The sequence below is a fragment of the Penicillium nucicola genome (assembly GCF_028828085.1).
Source record: "Penicillium nucicola strain IBT 29836 chromosome Unknown utg000010l, whole genome shotgun sequence".
NCBI classification, from domain to species: Eukaryota; Fungi; Ascomycota; class Eurotiomycetes; order Eurotiales; family Aspergillaceae; genus Penicillium; species Penicillium nucicola.
The window spans coordinates 5,629,044-5,643,683 of NW_026643134.1; the positions used below are offsets into that span (position 1 = coordinate 5,629,044).

The 14,640-nt window shown below is 49.1% G+C and overlaps 5 protein-coding genes across 5 annotated transcripts; all 5 read right to left on the bottom strand.

Moving 5' to 3' along the window:
• Window positions 1-603: 603 nt before the first annotated feature.
• N7511_010703 (mitochondrial 54S ribosomal protein mL40) lies at window positions 604-1,324 on the bottom strand (the record flags this gene model as incomplete). The annotated part of the gene is made up of 2 exons (XM_057133080.1): window positions 604-947; window positions 1,102-1,324. The coding sequence occupies 2 exons, from the start codon at window positions 1,322-1,324 to the stop codon at window positions 604-606; spliced, it is 567 nt and encodes a 188-aa protein (XP_056981068.1).
• A 625-nt stretch (window positions 1,325-1,949) lies between these two features.
• Window positions 1,950-3,422, bottom strand: N7511_010704 (RING finger domain protein; the record flags this gene model as incomplete). The annotated part of the gene is made up of 1 exon (XM_057133081.1): window positions 1,950-3,422. The coding sequence occupies one exon, from the start codon at window positions 3,420-3,422 to the stop codon at window positions 1,950-1,952; it is 1,473 nt and encodes a 490-aa protein (XP_056981069.1).
• Window positions 3,423-4,493: 1,071 nt separating this feature from the next.
• On the bottom strand, window positions 4,494-7,462 carry N7511_010705 (Aim21 family protein; the record flags this gene model as incomplete). Its single annotated transcript, XM_057133082.1, has 2 exons — window positions 4,494-6,487; window positions 6,538-7,462. 2 exons carry the CDS (start codon window positions 7,460-7,462, stop codon window positions 4,494-4,496), a joined length of 2,919 nt encoding a protein of 972 aa, XP_056981070.1.
• Window positions 7,463-9,135: 1,673 nt separating this feature from the next.
• Window positions 9,136-9,876, bottom strand: N7511_010706 (Tvp18 family protein; the record flags this gene model as incomplete). Its single annotated transcript, XM_057133083.1, has 4 exons — window positions 9,136-9,436; window positions 9,504-9,596; window positions 9,769-9,784; window positions 9,840-9,876. The coding sequence occupies 4 exons, from the start codon at window positions 9,874-9,876 to the stop codon at window positions 9,136-9,138; spliced, it is 447 nt and encodes a 148-aa protein (XP_056981071.1).
• A 2,070-nt stretch (window positions 9,877-11,946) lies between these two features.
• N7511_010707 (allantoate permease family MFS transporter) lies at window positions 11,947-13,957 on the bottom strand (the record flags this gene model as incomplete). Its single annotated transcript, XM_057133084.1, has 9 exons — window positions 11,947-12,167; window positions 12,222-12,335; window positions 12,401-12,590; window positions 12,644-12,744; window positions 12,795-13,071; window positions 13,130-13,269; window positions 13,337-13,403; window positions 13,470-13,585; window positions 13,645-13,957. 9 exons carry the CDS (start codon window positions 13,955-13,957, stop codon window positions 11,947-11,949), a joined length of 1,539 nt encoding a protein of 512 aa, XP_056981072.1.
• Between the last annotated feature and the right edge of the window lie 683 nt (window positions 13,958-14,640).

A 14,640-nucleotide genomic window follows, 5' to 3' on the forward strand; every position in this document is an offset into this window, starting at 1 on the left:
TGTCGCCGTCTTTCTGGCGATCTATTGACGCTCCCTTGTATCATGCATCACTGGCGTTTGGGAGGTTCTTATGCTAACCTGGTTGATTGATCCGGGTATGATGTCTGCTTTCCAGCACTGTTGGCTCTGTCTATTGTTTTCTGCTTTTTTTACGTCTTTCCTTTTGATATTTCTGTTTCACTCATGCACGTGAAACTACGGATTCCCCTCCTTGCCTGTCAATTCCCCGAAGTGCGTTGCGATGTCGCTCCTTATTTTCTTTTCTTCTCATGTAGTAATTTCTGTCGCTTTTGGCGCTTCATACATTGCGCTTGCCATTTGATCGGCTGCTGTCTAATCAACCGTTTTCTTCCGGCTTAACATAATAATCAGACAGTCACATGTCAAATGTATCATCACATGTAGAGGCAACAATCCAACAAAATAGTCAATGATTTCGATGCAAGTGTAAGTGAAAAGCGGAAAAAGAAATATAAGAAAAGAAATGCATATGATACACAGCGCCAAAATGATACATAGATCTTCGACCCTAACCTCAATTCCACGAGGTGAGATCAACCCAACATCAGATCGAACCCCCAATCCGGACTAAATCCAGCCAATCTATTTCCGCTCCGGCTTCTTCCAATCATAATTCCACCCCTCGGAAGGAGGAGAATCAGTTTGCATGCGAGCATACTCAATAGGGAACATATCAGTAAAGATACCCTTCTTGTTCATCGACACACGGAACAGCTTGCCACCATCACCAGCACCAGTGCGCAGCTCCTCACAGGCCTCCTGCATGCTCTGATACTGTCGCATCAACTCGAGTTCCTGCTTGCGGCGCTGCTGCGCTTGGAACAATTGCCAGGCGCGGTGGATGGTCCAGTGACGGAGGTAGCGGTTACGGGAGAAGCGGAGAGGACGGGGCGTGAGAGGGTGGTGAAGGAAGTAGCGGATCATAGCTAGAGGTGAAGCTTGTTAGTTTCTTTTTTGGGTTTCTTTTTGGTTTGTGGGCTGGGTTCTTGAGTTGGGTAGATGGTGGACTTGGGTGGTCGTGTGATGATAGCTCTCGCCATTGGGATTGGGATTGGACTTCGGGCTGGAATAGAAACGTACTAATGCGCTTGTCGGTAGCTGGACCACCGTTGTTTCTCTTGGCCATTGCGCTCGTCGTCGAGAACGAGGATGATTGCAGCGCTGCTGTGACTGGACCGCGCTTTTGTTGTTGGCGAAGGGTCTCGTGGCAGACGCGGGAGACAGATGGGCGCGCCGGTGCCATTGACATTGGGACGCGGAAGACATTAGCCAGGGAGGCTAGGGCTGGTGATAAGGACTTCATGGTGCTGTTGGTCTGTTTGGTGGAAGGGTGTTGGGACACCTGATGCGTTTTGAGGTGTACGGGGGAATAATTCCTTGACGGCAGAATTGTGTCCGCCTTTTAGACGCGCGCTTGTTGGTATCCGCGGAAGTGGGTCCCTGTCAATGTCAGGATCATGTTCAAGGCTTGTTGGCACATTTGTTCTTGAACTTGATTATATGGCGTAAGTTTTGTTGATTTGGGGGCTCAGAGATGAGTCTAAGTCTAATTTATTCTCTTGCAGAAGCAAAACTATAGAGCAGGCTGGCAATTGAGATATTCGAGTAATGCTAAGAAACTCGGGTTTTACATCTGATAACTTATTGATTTAAATTACCATGGATTCTGTAGAATTGATAGTAAATGCAGATAGAACCATATTTCCGAGAAAGAGACCATGATTGAAGATCGCATCAGATAGGGCGATGAAGTGGTATTTGGCGGGAGAGTCAAGTATCGTGATGGGCATCAATTGTCAACGGTGCTGCCAAATTCGTCATAGAAAGTGCCACAAACGCCAAAAAATGCAGTCAATGCGCCGTAAGTAACCTGGCAGAAAGATATGACTCAAATGAGAATAGGAAAAAGAGATGATTCGAGGTAGGACCTAGCCCACGGAACGCTTGGATGCGTGGTGCTTCTTGGCTCGATCGTAGTTCAAGACCTTGCGGCGACGGTGTGACTGAGCTAGTTTCCACCGGCAATACAGCACCAGCGCGTCCTTCAATAGAACAAAGACGCATCCACCGAGAACGCTGCGACCCCAGCGAGTTTGCAGGAGACCCGGGCGACCACGCTCCAGGGCCAAGGATGGGGTTGTCCACGCTTTGGGTAAGACGTATTTCAACAACCCACCCATAGAGGCTGAAATTGCGGGAAAGACAAGTGCGCCGAGAATGGCATCAGCCAGGTTGCCAGTATCGTGAATGATCTCATTGCGTCGACCCAATCCAAGCGGATTGTTGTTTGCTTCGGGGGCGCCAGCATTGGCACCTTCTCCTTGTCCTGCCGGAGCAGCTTGACCATTCGGGGCATCCTCCTCACCCATACCCATCTGAAGCTCGAGATCGATCTCCATGAGAATCTGGCCGTTCCCATCCTCGAACCGGTTCAAGCCCTCCGCCTGATCTTGTTGCTGTGCATCATCCAATATCTCCTCCGCAGCCCGCGGTTGCACTTCAGCAATCCATTTCTTCTCTAGTCCCCCGAACAGCCGCTCATACAAAGCCCCGTAGAAACTCTTAACGTACGGCAGCGCAGCAAAAGTCATAGCAGGTGTAGGTGGCCAGATATCAAAATCAGGATCTTGACCAGGATTATGCGCAGCAAAGAAAAGAACCGGGATGGCCGGGAGAAGACCTTCAGCATATCGAGTCCGAGAAAATATCAAGACAAGAGGAATAAGCGGCAGTCCGAGATTCAAGCCGGGGTTCCATGGACCATCGGCACTATCGTCCATAATCTGTTTCGCTTCTTCTGTTCCAAAAACAAGGTACATGGAGTATACACCGTGCGCGCAGCACCCGGCCCAAACGGTGCCCGCCACCGTGAACACCATGCCTGGGAGCACTAGTCGGCCTGCTACCCGTTCAAATAACCGGAGAATATCTACCACGTAGCTGCGGGGGCGGGTGACCACGATCTCAGTCTTGCATTGTGGACATTGCATTGTTATTGCGCTCCCATTGCCCCTGCGCGACCGCGGGTTTTCCATATCGGCGAGCCAGTCGAGCAGACAGGCTTCGTGGGCTGTGAGGGCGCATGGGCATGGCGAGCGCCATTCTTGATTCAGAGGCGAGTCTTCGGTTTCGTCTGTGTAGCAGATCCAGCATTTGCGCGGTTCGTCTTGGTCTGCGGCGGCGGAATTTGATGATCGGTCGAGGGATTTGGGGGAGGTATCCGAGCCGCTCTCGATAGCCTTGGGAGTTGAGGTGCCTTTGTTTAAGAACACAGTCTCTGCGTCTTCTGTCGACTCAGCCTGAGGGGTGACACTTTCTTGGAATGCGGAGGTTTCGTCATGGTTTGTAGTGCCATCGGACGATCTGGTTCGACCAGGCGCTGAGTATCCGGCGGACTCCATGGTAACTGCGTGCAGCGAAGATCAATTTTGGCTAAGGAAGCAAAAGAAGATGGATCATCTTCGACATGAAATCGCCCCAAAGAAAAAGAGGGGAGCTTGCAGAGGTTGGAGTCGGCAGAGAGCCGCGGCTGTCAATGGGGTCACGTAATCACGTCATTACCCCGGGCCGTTTATAGTCTTTTGCTTTCGGACATTCGACTGGTTTACTTTGATGTCTCAATGGTCTAAATTGACTATGTCTCTATTTAATAGCAAGCTGACAGCGTTGACATGCTTAATAGATGACAAATCGCCTTCCTTAGAACAGTTCCTGTTCATTCCACCAAGTCTAAAGCGCACTAACTCAGTCTCTTCACATGCTGTCTCCTAGCAGTTTTAATCAAGGCACCGAGAATGGAATCTCGTTCGTATGATGTTGACTATAGTTTTGTTCACAAGATAATTTAACAAATAACCCCTCAGCTTGGTTTCGTGCGATTGATTGTGCGGATGTGCCATGTCCTAGTGATTGGCCGGTGCATATAGTAGCACTGCTAGATTGACTTCAAAGCAATCTTGACTCACTCTTAGAATACAGCGTTCAATAAAGAGAGTGCGGTGAGGAATTCTTTTCGGATCTATAGTGATGATCGCCGGTGGATACTATGATGTCCAACTCTAAATACGACCTAACTACAGTACAAAGAGCATAGCATGCCTGCCACTCAAGCAATTCCAGGATTCAAATAGTAGAGCAAGACTCCCAAAACTGATGAGAAGCCGACATATCTTCATTCAAGTGCTAGTGTGAAATTAAGGTCATACTGGCCCAAGTACGCACCCCATCAGTCCGATACAAATCTACAAGTACAGACGACCATCCACCATAGAGACCTGAGACTCGAACTAAAAAGGTACCCAAGACCAAGACTCAGATGTCGCAAATCAACTAAAAAATTCATTCATTATGAGAAAAAGGAATAGGCTACTATTTGTTCACGATCTGAGCAGAAGACATGATTGGCATCATAGAAAGAGGGCGAAAGTCAGCCAGGCAAAGTTAGCCTACGCAAAGCAACCAACCAGTCAGATCTACTCCTCGTCATGAACATGACCATCGGACTCTCTCTTTCCATCAGCTGTCGCAGCAAGCGTCTCAAGTGCATTGTCAAGCTGGCGCGCAGCTGATGTGGAATCAGCCAACGACTGGGCAACACTCGTCATCTCAGAAGGCTTGCTCTGCTCTGTGTCTTCTGGGACCACGGGCTGTTTTGGGGAGCCAGCTTCAGAGACTGCATCGACAGATGGCTTTGTTGATGATTCGATTAAAGGCTTCTTTGTTCCTGATGATGCTTCTATCGCCTCGGGGGCTTCTGCCGAAATTTGGATGTTGTCTAGCTTTGGTTTCGTTGCTCCCGGTGAAGGTGGAGAAGCAAGGTCTAGAGCGGCGGCCGGAACTTCCGGGGTAGGCTCTATGGGTTCTTCCTTCGTGTTTTGGCTGTCCACACCTGGAAGTTCGACTGGTTCATCGGCTGGAACAGCTGGGTTTGGCACTGGCGCTGGCGCAGGGGAATCTTCTTTCTCGGGGTTGCCAACTGTTAAGCTACCGTCGTGTCCGATCTGCCAGACGTTCATTGCTTCTGAAATCTTGATCTCTGGGATTGTCGGAAGCTTAGGGGTCGTCTGCTCCGCAGCTGGCTTTCGGCGGGCCGGGCCGCGGGCTCTACCCTTACGAGCATCGCTTAAAGGTTGCTTTTCTGCCGCGGGCTCCGGCTCCTTTGGCTGGGGCTTCGGCTGTTGAGGACCCATTCCGAGACGGGAGTTAAGATCGGTGAGGAAACCAGCTTTCAACGCGGCAATCTTGTTTCCACCGGGACGAGCAGGGACTGCAGGCTTAGCCTTGACTGCAGGAGCTTCTCGCGAGGCTTCCTCGGCACCTGTCGATGACTGGGAACTGGATTTTGCAGGACGAGCAGGAACCTGGGGCTTCGGTCTGTCTGGGAGTGATGGTGGCTGACGCTTCTCCACTGGTGAGGTAGATATAGTCTGCTTCTGGGGGCGGGGAGGGATACTGGGCCGAGAAGGTGCGTCTGGACTTTTAACTTCCTCTTTAGCAGGCTGAACCGTGGTCACCAGCTGCTGACTATCCGGAGCATCTTCCCAGATATCTCTACTAGGGAAACGCTGTTTGAATGTGTCGGGACGTGTGGGCTTCTCCTTGGAGCTTTCGCCTTCCAGAATATGAGTTGCAACTTGATGTGAGTCAACTTTGGTTGTTTGCATCCTGCGATTTGCCTCTTGTTCAGGTGTCTCAAACGTCTCGGCGGTGTCACGTTTGGGTAGATCCGGGGTAGTCACTGTAGCATGAAGCTGCAGACTATTGGGTGTATCCTCCCAAATGTCCTGGCTGGGGAATCTATGTTTGAGTGAATCGGGTCTCTTCTTGAAGCGATCCGCAGCTGATACAGGACGCTCATTCTTGGAATCGTCTTCAGGGAACAGCGGCTCATACTCTTCGACGTCTTCGAGAGGCGTATGAGTGTCCTCGCGGGAATCATAGCGAGTCAGCACAGGGAACTGGCCTTGTCCGCTAGCCGATCGACTGTTTGAACGACTATGCGAGGCGCTCCCAGTGCGACTGCGGTACTCCTCCTCGAAACTTCCCCGGCGATCAAATGTTGGCGAGATAGCAGGATGCAGATATGCCGACTCGGGACGAACTTCATCAGCGGCCAAAATTGGTTCTTCCTCTTCCTCGTCCTCCTGGAAAGTTGGCTCGCTCTCCTCCGTCGCGGGAGTCGGGGCAAATCCATCCGGGTGATGCAAAGGATGCTTGGGATCATCCACGTGGATGATATCACTATCTGGGTTGCCATGCGAGCTGGCTCTACGATGACGCAGCGGGCTTCCTGGTGGCTTCTGACCAGCTTCCACAGGGAAAGTCATATGGCGCAGAGGTGACTCAACGACTGGCTGGGTTTCATGTCGAGCATCAGGCGGGGGAGAAGCAATCCGGTGCATGTACTCATCAGATGCCATATATCCGACCTCCTCTTCGGGAGTACCCACTACAGCTGGAGATGTACCTGATACTAATTAGCTTTGAAACAGTGACTAACTCGCTCGAAAATCTCACCAAGGCCGGAACCGGTCTGAGCAGAGCTTCGAACGATCTTATTGAGGTCATCACTACTCAATGCCCAGTCGGGACGCGGAGTGCCGACACCAGGGCCATATTGACCTTCCTCCTTGACAAACTCATCGGGGTGCTTCTCATACCAAGCCTTCTCAAACTTATCGGGATTCTGCACACCATGTCCATGCAAGCCATAGCTTCCAGGGGGCAAAGAAGAGTCACGATGACTACGGCTGCGGTTGTGGTTGCGGCCCGGACGTTGTGAGCCTTGTTCGAGATAAGGGCTCGGGGACGGTGCCTGGACATCACCAGCATTGGGATACATGGGCACACGGAAACCCTGCTCCTCACTTAACTGAGCGGAGTGACGACGGTCATTGGAAGCTGTCGAGGACTCAGCCCGCGAGCCACTGGCACGAGAATGTAACGAGCGGCTAGAGCGATCTTGCTCATCGCGAGCTGGGGAAGCTTCGTGACCTATTCCCGCAGCGGCGGCCTGCCGGGAATCGGTGCGGGTGACGGCCTGGACTTTCGCTTTAGCACTTGTAGGGGGCAATGAGGGTCTCGGTGCATGGATCTTGAGATCACTGCTAACATTGCGAGTCTCCGCAGGGGTTTGATGATGAGTATCCGACATATTGCCGGGGTCGAGGTCGGCATATTCGATACCCTCCTCGCCGAGCGAAGGGATTGTCACACTAGGAGGACGCGGGGGCAGATCATTGGAAATGGTACGAGCCACCCCGGGGCCGCTCCATTCATTGAATGGCGAGGGAGCATAGCTGTCACGCATGGGGGATACTGAACGATCGACGCGGCGGTTGTTCGGGCGGGGAGGAAGATGAGGAGCTTCTAAAGACGACGGCGGCGGCTGAGGAGATCTAGCCGGTCGAGGGGGAATGGCCGGAGCAGCTTGGGTCGACATGATGAAGTACTATGACTATGAGCTATCGACGAGTCAGCGGCAGCCCAACGGAATGCCCCACGGCCACGATGGACCATGTGCAGGCTAGATAATAACGGGGACTTGGCGCCACCAGGCTTGCAGGGATTCAGAGCATCTCAGGGAAGCTCCCGCGGGGGGTGGAAGTATGCATCGTTGACGCAAGACAGGAGAAAGCACCAGTGCCCCAGCAACTGATAAGAACGTGCAGAATGATTTGCTTACCCAGATTTAGTATGAACCAAGATCGGTCCAATTGCAAGAAAGTAATCAAAACAACAGAGGCAGAAATAGCAAAAATGCAGAAGTTCAAGCAGATATTGAAGCAATTCCGCGAATTGCGAGGATGATGTATGAGTGTCCGTTCTGCCCGTGACGTGCTCAGCTAATACGTACGGTAATATTACTGTACAAGTCTATGGCAACCAACAATCTTTTCCTCTTTTTTTTTTCTACACTCGCCCCATGAAATCAGAGAACTATGAATAGTGCCTTGTTTTTAGGATATTTGAGGCATTTTTCTTGGGCTACCCGCAAATACCTCACTTGTGGCTTGGGGGCCCAATAGATCAGCATAGGACTATGCAAGTCATGTTCTAGATGACCAGACAAATGATGCGGTCTCCCAATGCAATTCCCCTTGAAATACCAAAACCAGTCTAGACTTTGCACCTGATAAGACGATTATTTCACCGTCGTGGGATTGGCTGTTAGATCCGAGGCGGTGAGTTGGTGCTCTCCGCATTGCATCATCGTTTTTCTATACTTTGTCGAGGTTGATATCAGATTTCCTTCCTTGCTTCTGTAACGGCGACTGTTCATGCTCGTCTGGTTCAATCCAGCTCCAGGAGTCTATACAGGTCTCATCTCTGGGGTGATCACTGAGCCTAGGAGGATTTGCGGGGTAATACATATGACCAACTATTCCAAGGTTCTTCCAACCATTAGACCAACCATTTGCGTTCCTGTTTGGTTTCTATTTGGCGACTTGTCTGCGGGGGCAACCTTGGAAGTGCCAAGCCCCAAGGTTGTCAGCTCGGGTATGTGGGCTTCTGGGAGTGAGATCTATCTAAGAAAAAGGCCTCGTGGTGGACATTTGCAGGGGTATGTATTAAGTATTTCGATGCTCCCTACTGGTGGTGTCTTATCAGGTTTAGGCAGTTGCCGCCTTGTCACCCCACGTGTCGAGATCGAGACCCATGTATGTAGACTATTGTTCACGCCGTCTAGGCATCGTAAGGTAATGAGCTGCACAAATTCTGGCCCAAGTAAGTGGGTCAAGCCAAAAGTTCAATGTATGCACCTTTAAACCAGCGATCATAACATCTAGTCTGGACTCAATCCACAAAACGAGGGAAACTAAGAATATATCCGCGGGAGAAACGCTCATCGGTATTGGGGGGGGGAAACAAAACAAAACAAAGACATGCTCAGGGTCCTCTCGAAACAGACCAAGACATACAAGTACAGGATGGTTGAAAAACACCAAACGAATTCATAGCGCGTTCCTATGCCAGTTGCCTGAGTGGCATTTTATCCTCCGGCGTCTGCATCGAGTATCTCATATCATCACTCCATCCATCATTAAAACACCAGTATCTGGCTGGAATGGAGGAAAGTAAAGAACAGCCCGGATCAGCGTCGTGGTATCGGTTTTAGACAATCATCTGCGCAACACCCTGGCCTCCCAAAGTCTTGCTGCCAACAAACTCCTGGTTCTTCAGACCGGCCAGGCCGTAGAAGAGAGCTGCGATGAGGAGAACCACAGCGGCGGCGATTAGGCTGGATGTGCCGACGGCGATACTGGCGAATTGGATACCACTGAGGATGCCGTACATGATGGCGCGCATCCAGTTTGTTGTGAAGCGGCGGACAAAGGCATCGAACTTGGAAGAGGTGGGACAGATTCGGAGGAGGAAGGGTACTTCAACGAAGACGAGGACGAATGACGAAGCACTGTTTGGGTAAGATACTGATGATTTTGCGGGGAAGGCGGGCAACGGGAACGGCAACGGTAACTCACAGGCAAATGATACTAAAGATGAGGCGAAGTCCTAGGTGGAAACAATTGGCAAGACCAAGTGCGAAGCAAAGGACAATGCACACCACACCCGTCCTGGATATATCGTTAGAGTCATCCCTTTGTATGCGAAACTGATCTCCAGGGTATGAAGAGCTTCAAATGAAGCGGCAGGCAGCGGTCAATGCCTCAACCATTATGCTCCCCTGCGACAGTCCTCAAGCTCAACAGCCATCAGAGGGGAAGGAATGCGACGCGGTAGACTAACCATTGTCCGTAGATGCCTGGAGAAGAACGTTAGCGCGGATGATCTGCAGGCGGAACACACCGGGTACTTACTGAAGTTGCGCGAACGGAATTCCTCGGCCAGCGTCATGATGGAAAGATAAATCTCAAGTGACCTTGGATTTGAGAATAGAGAGATGCGGATTCAGAGATGTCGGAGGTGTCAGGTCGGCAAGGTGCGCACGCGGCTTAGCTAGGGCGGTCAAAGGCGGAACAACAAACAAAATAGTTGAAACGGAAGCAAATCTGAGCTGATTATGTGCGTGCATGTATGAATGAAAGTGGATAACTGTCGATCAAATAATTATATCCTTTCGCTGCGATCATTCAACGTTTTCCAACCTAGATCCGACTCCGAATTCTTTTAGGCAGACACTAACAGGCATTAGTGGTCTCGGTCAAGCGAACTAAGGCTCCAGCGTATGGCAATGTTCGGATTTAATTGAAATCCGCTTAGTGGATTCATCCAGGGGTATGAATATATGAATGGAGATGGTTATAAGGAGGTCTTGAACTGGGCATCCCCAAAAGGCAACGTATGCAACATCTCGGCTTTGATATGCACTTGTTATAATGCACTTTGATCCAGGAAGAAAGGGTCTCCAGATATCTAATGTGCATAACGTGGACTACATTAACATCTACTCAAGTCCACAAGCAAGAAGAGAAGGACAGTAATTCTTGGCTTAGAATGTTGCTTTTGAAAGGGACTGAGGGTTTCTATTTGAGAAGGTTTAGACTGTCTCGGTCATGGGAATGATATGATTGATGAGAATCGAGTGTATGCTGAGAGCTCAGGGTATGCAAGTATGGAGACAGCCAATTACTTACACCCCAGGCTGCACACTGGCCCCAGGAGCAAGTATATCGGGTTCTGATACCCTCCAATTCGAGCTCAGTGGCTTGACAATATCTCATACCACTTTGTGAGGTAACTCATCAGTATATTCTGGGCAGAGATTTTATCCAAGTTTGAGTAGAAGTTCTTGGCATTTTATTGCCAGATGTTAATTTTTGTCGCGGATCTCGAGCTCAGCCTATAACTTATGACCTGTTTGAACACTGAACTTACTCAGCAGATAAATTTATGACCAGAATATTCATTCAAATTGTCTTTTCAAGCTCATTCGGCTCCAATTCAAGCACTCTGCTGGTTTCACACCAACAAGTCTGGCACATTCTGGTGTTGAACAGACATACCCCAGTAGTACAACGCCAACCTAAAAGGATTGACTCGAATATATAAAAGAAGCCCCAATACTGCAACCACCTTATTTTGTTCCGGAACTCGCAAGCAAACTACACCTCACTGTCATATAACTTGATAGCTCCACTCTCCATCTAATGCATTTCACAATCTGCCCTGCCATTGTGGCCTTGCTCTGCATGCAGGTCCAAGCCCTACCTACCAACAATACCTTACTCGGCTTGATCATGCCAGAGTTTGAATATGTTCCCTCAGACACAGCTTATAAGCTTTGTACCCAGGGATGTCTTCCCGCTGCACTTGTTTGCGGGGATGCAGCGCCGGTATATATGTCTTCACCCTACTTTTCAACGAGTATTCCTCGAAATCATCTCGCAATTTACTAATTTTGCATAGAACGGAACACAAGCGACGGCCTGTAATTCGATCAGTTTCCATAGCCCGCTTCTTGAGTGGTATACCCATAGAGATTTTGGGGTCATCACTTTTGGGTGCAGCTCACCTGCTGATACTCCAGACTGTTGGACTTGTTGCATCAATATCAACCCTCTGTATTAGTAGGTATGCAAAAAGTGGCTCCACATATAAGTCATATTGATCGCGAAGCTTGTAATAATTATGTGTTTTCTAGTGTAAGGTAGGACAAGAAAAATCTGGGTAGTAGCCCTTACCTCATAGTTTACTCCATACAGCTTATACCTAGGTACTTTAGGCTTAAGGTGTATTATAACCGCATACCCCTATTCCATGTATCACCGTTATATCAATTTATACGTTCATGTTATCATTGCCCAAAAAGGACCAGGAAATTGTCACTTTGACTTTTATCATTGATCAGGACTTATTTCCATCCCAACATAAAGCCAAGTCATTCCTTGCAAAACCCCCCCCAAAAACCTTGTTCTAAGCCGTGTAATCCATTTTTTAAATGTTCGTATAGCCCATGCCACCCATCTAAAGCATATACCTGAAAAGAGGAGATCGGTCGCCCAGAGAGTCTGGATCCTCAGGATATTCAGACGGATCCATAGCATCTCGCTTGCTGTTAATGCGTTGATAAGACAAGCGCAGAGCAACCACTGCCAGCATGCCAACTACAACAAAGGCAAGCTCGAGCGCGTGACCGAGAATATATTTAGGTGCGTCCTGGGAACGGTAGAAGTTCGACGACATTGCTATTTTAACTATGTTAGCACAATCAGACATTCAAGCAACATATAAATAGTTACCTCCGGCGAGATTGCCGACTCCAATATGAATAGCCATGCCCGCAGCCCGTTTGTAGTCACCCGCCATGTTGACACTTAACCAGGTAACGTTTCCGGGGAAGGCAGGATAGATACCTTTCAGTCACTTTGTTAGCTGGTGTATACCCGAATGACACTCCCTGCAAAATGAATGTACTTACCGATGACTGCCACAAAGACACCAAAGTAGACAACACCTGGAACGCCACGCCCTGTAGATGCGAGAACGATAATAAAGCCAGCAGCAATCATGGCCATGTAGAACAATATAACTGGCGATCTCTGCTTTCGTCTGTCTGAGAACCATGCCGCGACAACTGCTATAACTGCAGCAGTAATATAAATTGGCACCTGCAGCGGAATTATTAACACACAGGGGCAGAACATAGCTTCGTGTCACTTACAGTGAGAAGTTGAGCAGTAGATGACTTGTACCCTAGATCCTTGATAATAGAAGGAAGGAACAGAGATATTCCGTATAGAGGACAAGTTATGCCCCAGTACACTGTCTCTAAGTTAGAAAAGAAAGACAAAAAAAAAGACGACCAGACTTACTTAGGATGCCCAACCAGATCTGCCAATCACTCAGTGCGTCAATCACATAGCGAATGTGAAATTTCTCACTCTGCCGAACCGTCTCGTGGGAATCCACCGAACTTTGAATCCGCAAGCTGTGGATAACAAAACGACGCTCCTCCTCAGTCAGGAAAGTGGCTGTCTCCGGGGAGTCATGAATTGCAAAGGGGGCGACCAATGCGACAACGATAGTCAAAAGGCCTTCGAGGATGAAGATCCATCTCCAGCCGGCATATCCACCCACACCGTCCATTTTCTAGAAATATCAAGACAGTTCAATATGATAAACTTGAATAATAAGAGGAACGCCATACCGAGATACCGTACGCCAAAAGCCCAGAAAATGCCCCCGCAACACTTGCAGCGCTGAAAAAGAGTGCTTGTCTGAATTGTGCTCGGTGGCGAGGATACCAGAGGGTGATATAGTATGCCACACCGGGGTAAAGACCGGCTTCTATATTTGTAACAGCACTTAGTTTGAACCCTTGAGAATGCTCCTCGAATGTCTGTTATCAATTTACCTGCAACCCCCAAGAAAATACGAGTAGCCAGTAATCCTCCGTAGCCTTTGACAACCCCCATTAAGGTCTGTATGCAAGATAGTCCTCATTAGCATGCTTTGCCATTCACAACCCTTGATGTTCAAGTGCTCACCATGCAAATTCCCCATGCAACCATGATAAAGGGCAACCATCTCGAAGGTTTTAACTTCTTCAAAAGAAGGTTGCTCGGCAGCTCAAAAGCAGCGTAGGTGAAGAAGAAGACAGTCACTATAGCAAACAATGGTCAACACGATCCCAATGAGCTGATCCAAAAAAAAGACGCATACAAGTCCAGTTGTACTGTGGTCCAGTCATATTGAGATCTTCTACCAACCCCTCAATCTTTGCATTTCCGATGTTACCTCGGTCCAGAAAGGCAAGGAGATACAAGGCGCTTAGCATTGGGATCAAACGAAGGTCCATCTTCCGGAGGACTGCGTTCTCATTCACGCCCTCAAATACGACTGGACCGAGGCTGCCTGATTCGGCATCTGCGATTTGCTCTTTGTGCTTGAGATCGGTGCTATTGGGCGGGGGAGGGACTGCATTCTCGACCTCATGCAGGGCGGGTTTCTCGGGGGTGCCGCTTGATTCTATCATCCTGAACAATGGATAAAACCAGTTCTTAGCAAAGAACTAGAATCAATGGGGTCGAGAGCGAGGAAGGGAAAGTCAGGAAGCTCAAGATAGAAGACAGAGAAAGAACTCAACCTGCACTTCTGGCAAGATTCTCAGCTAAGAACTCAAGAAAACCCTCAGACCGGACATCATTCCGCCATTTATACTTTCTCCAACAGCGTCTGGCCTACCCCGGACAAAGTAGAGAAGATCAGCACTTGGCATGAGGGGTATGCTTTTCACTCATTCTAGTGGCGTGTTTCCTTGGATAGTTGCGTAGAATTCACACTGCAGAGATGTCTATTTCCGAACTTGGTAGTAAGTGTGACTCTCTTGTCGTTTGAACCTATGAGCCCTCGTATAAATTATGCTATATGGGTTACGTTTGAAGGTATACATCCACTCCAGACCCTGAGTTCTGGAATAGTCGATAACCCCTTGAGCTCTTATTTGCTACTGATTCCCTTGATAAAATGCCTTCTATTCAACTGATTCCAGCCAACCTTCAGCCACCCGGCAAAGACATCCGCCATCAGTTAGATCATCGCCGGGAACAATCCGGCGCCAGATCATCATAACATCATAACATCATAAGTAACAACCCCGAACAATTCAATGGCCCAACACACATCACTTAGCCTATCTATTCCACAAGACCTGAAGTT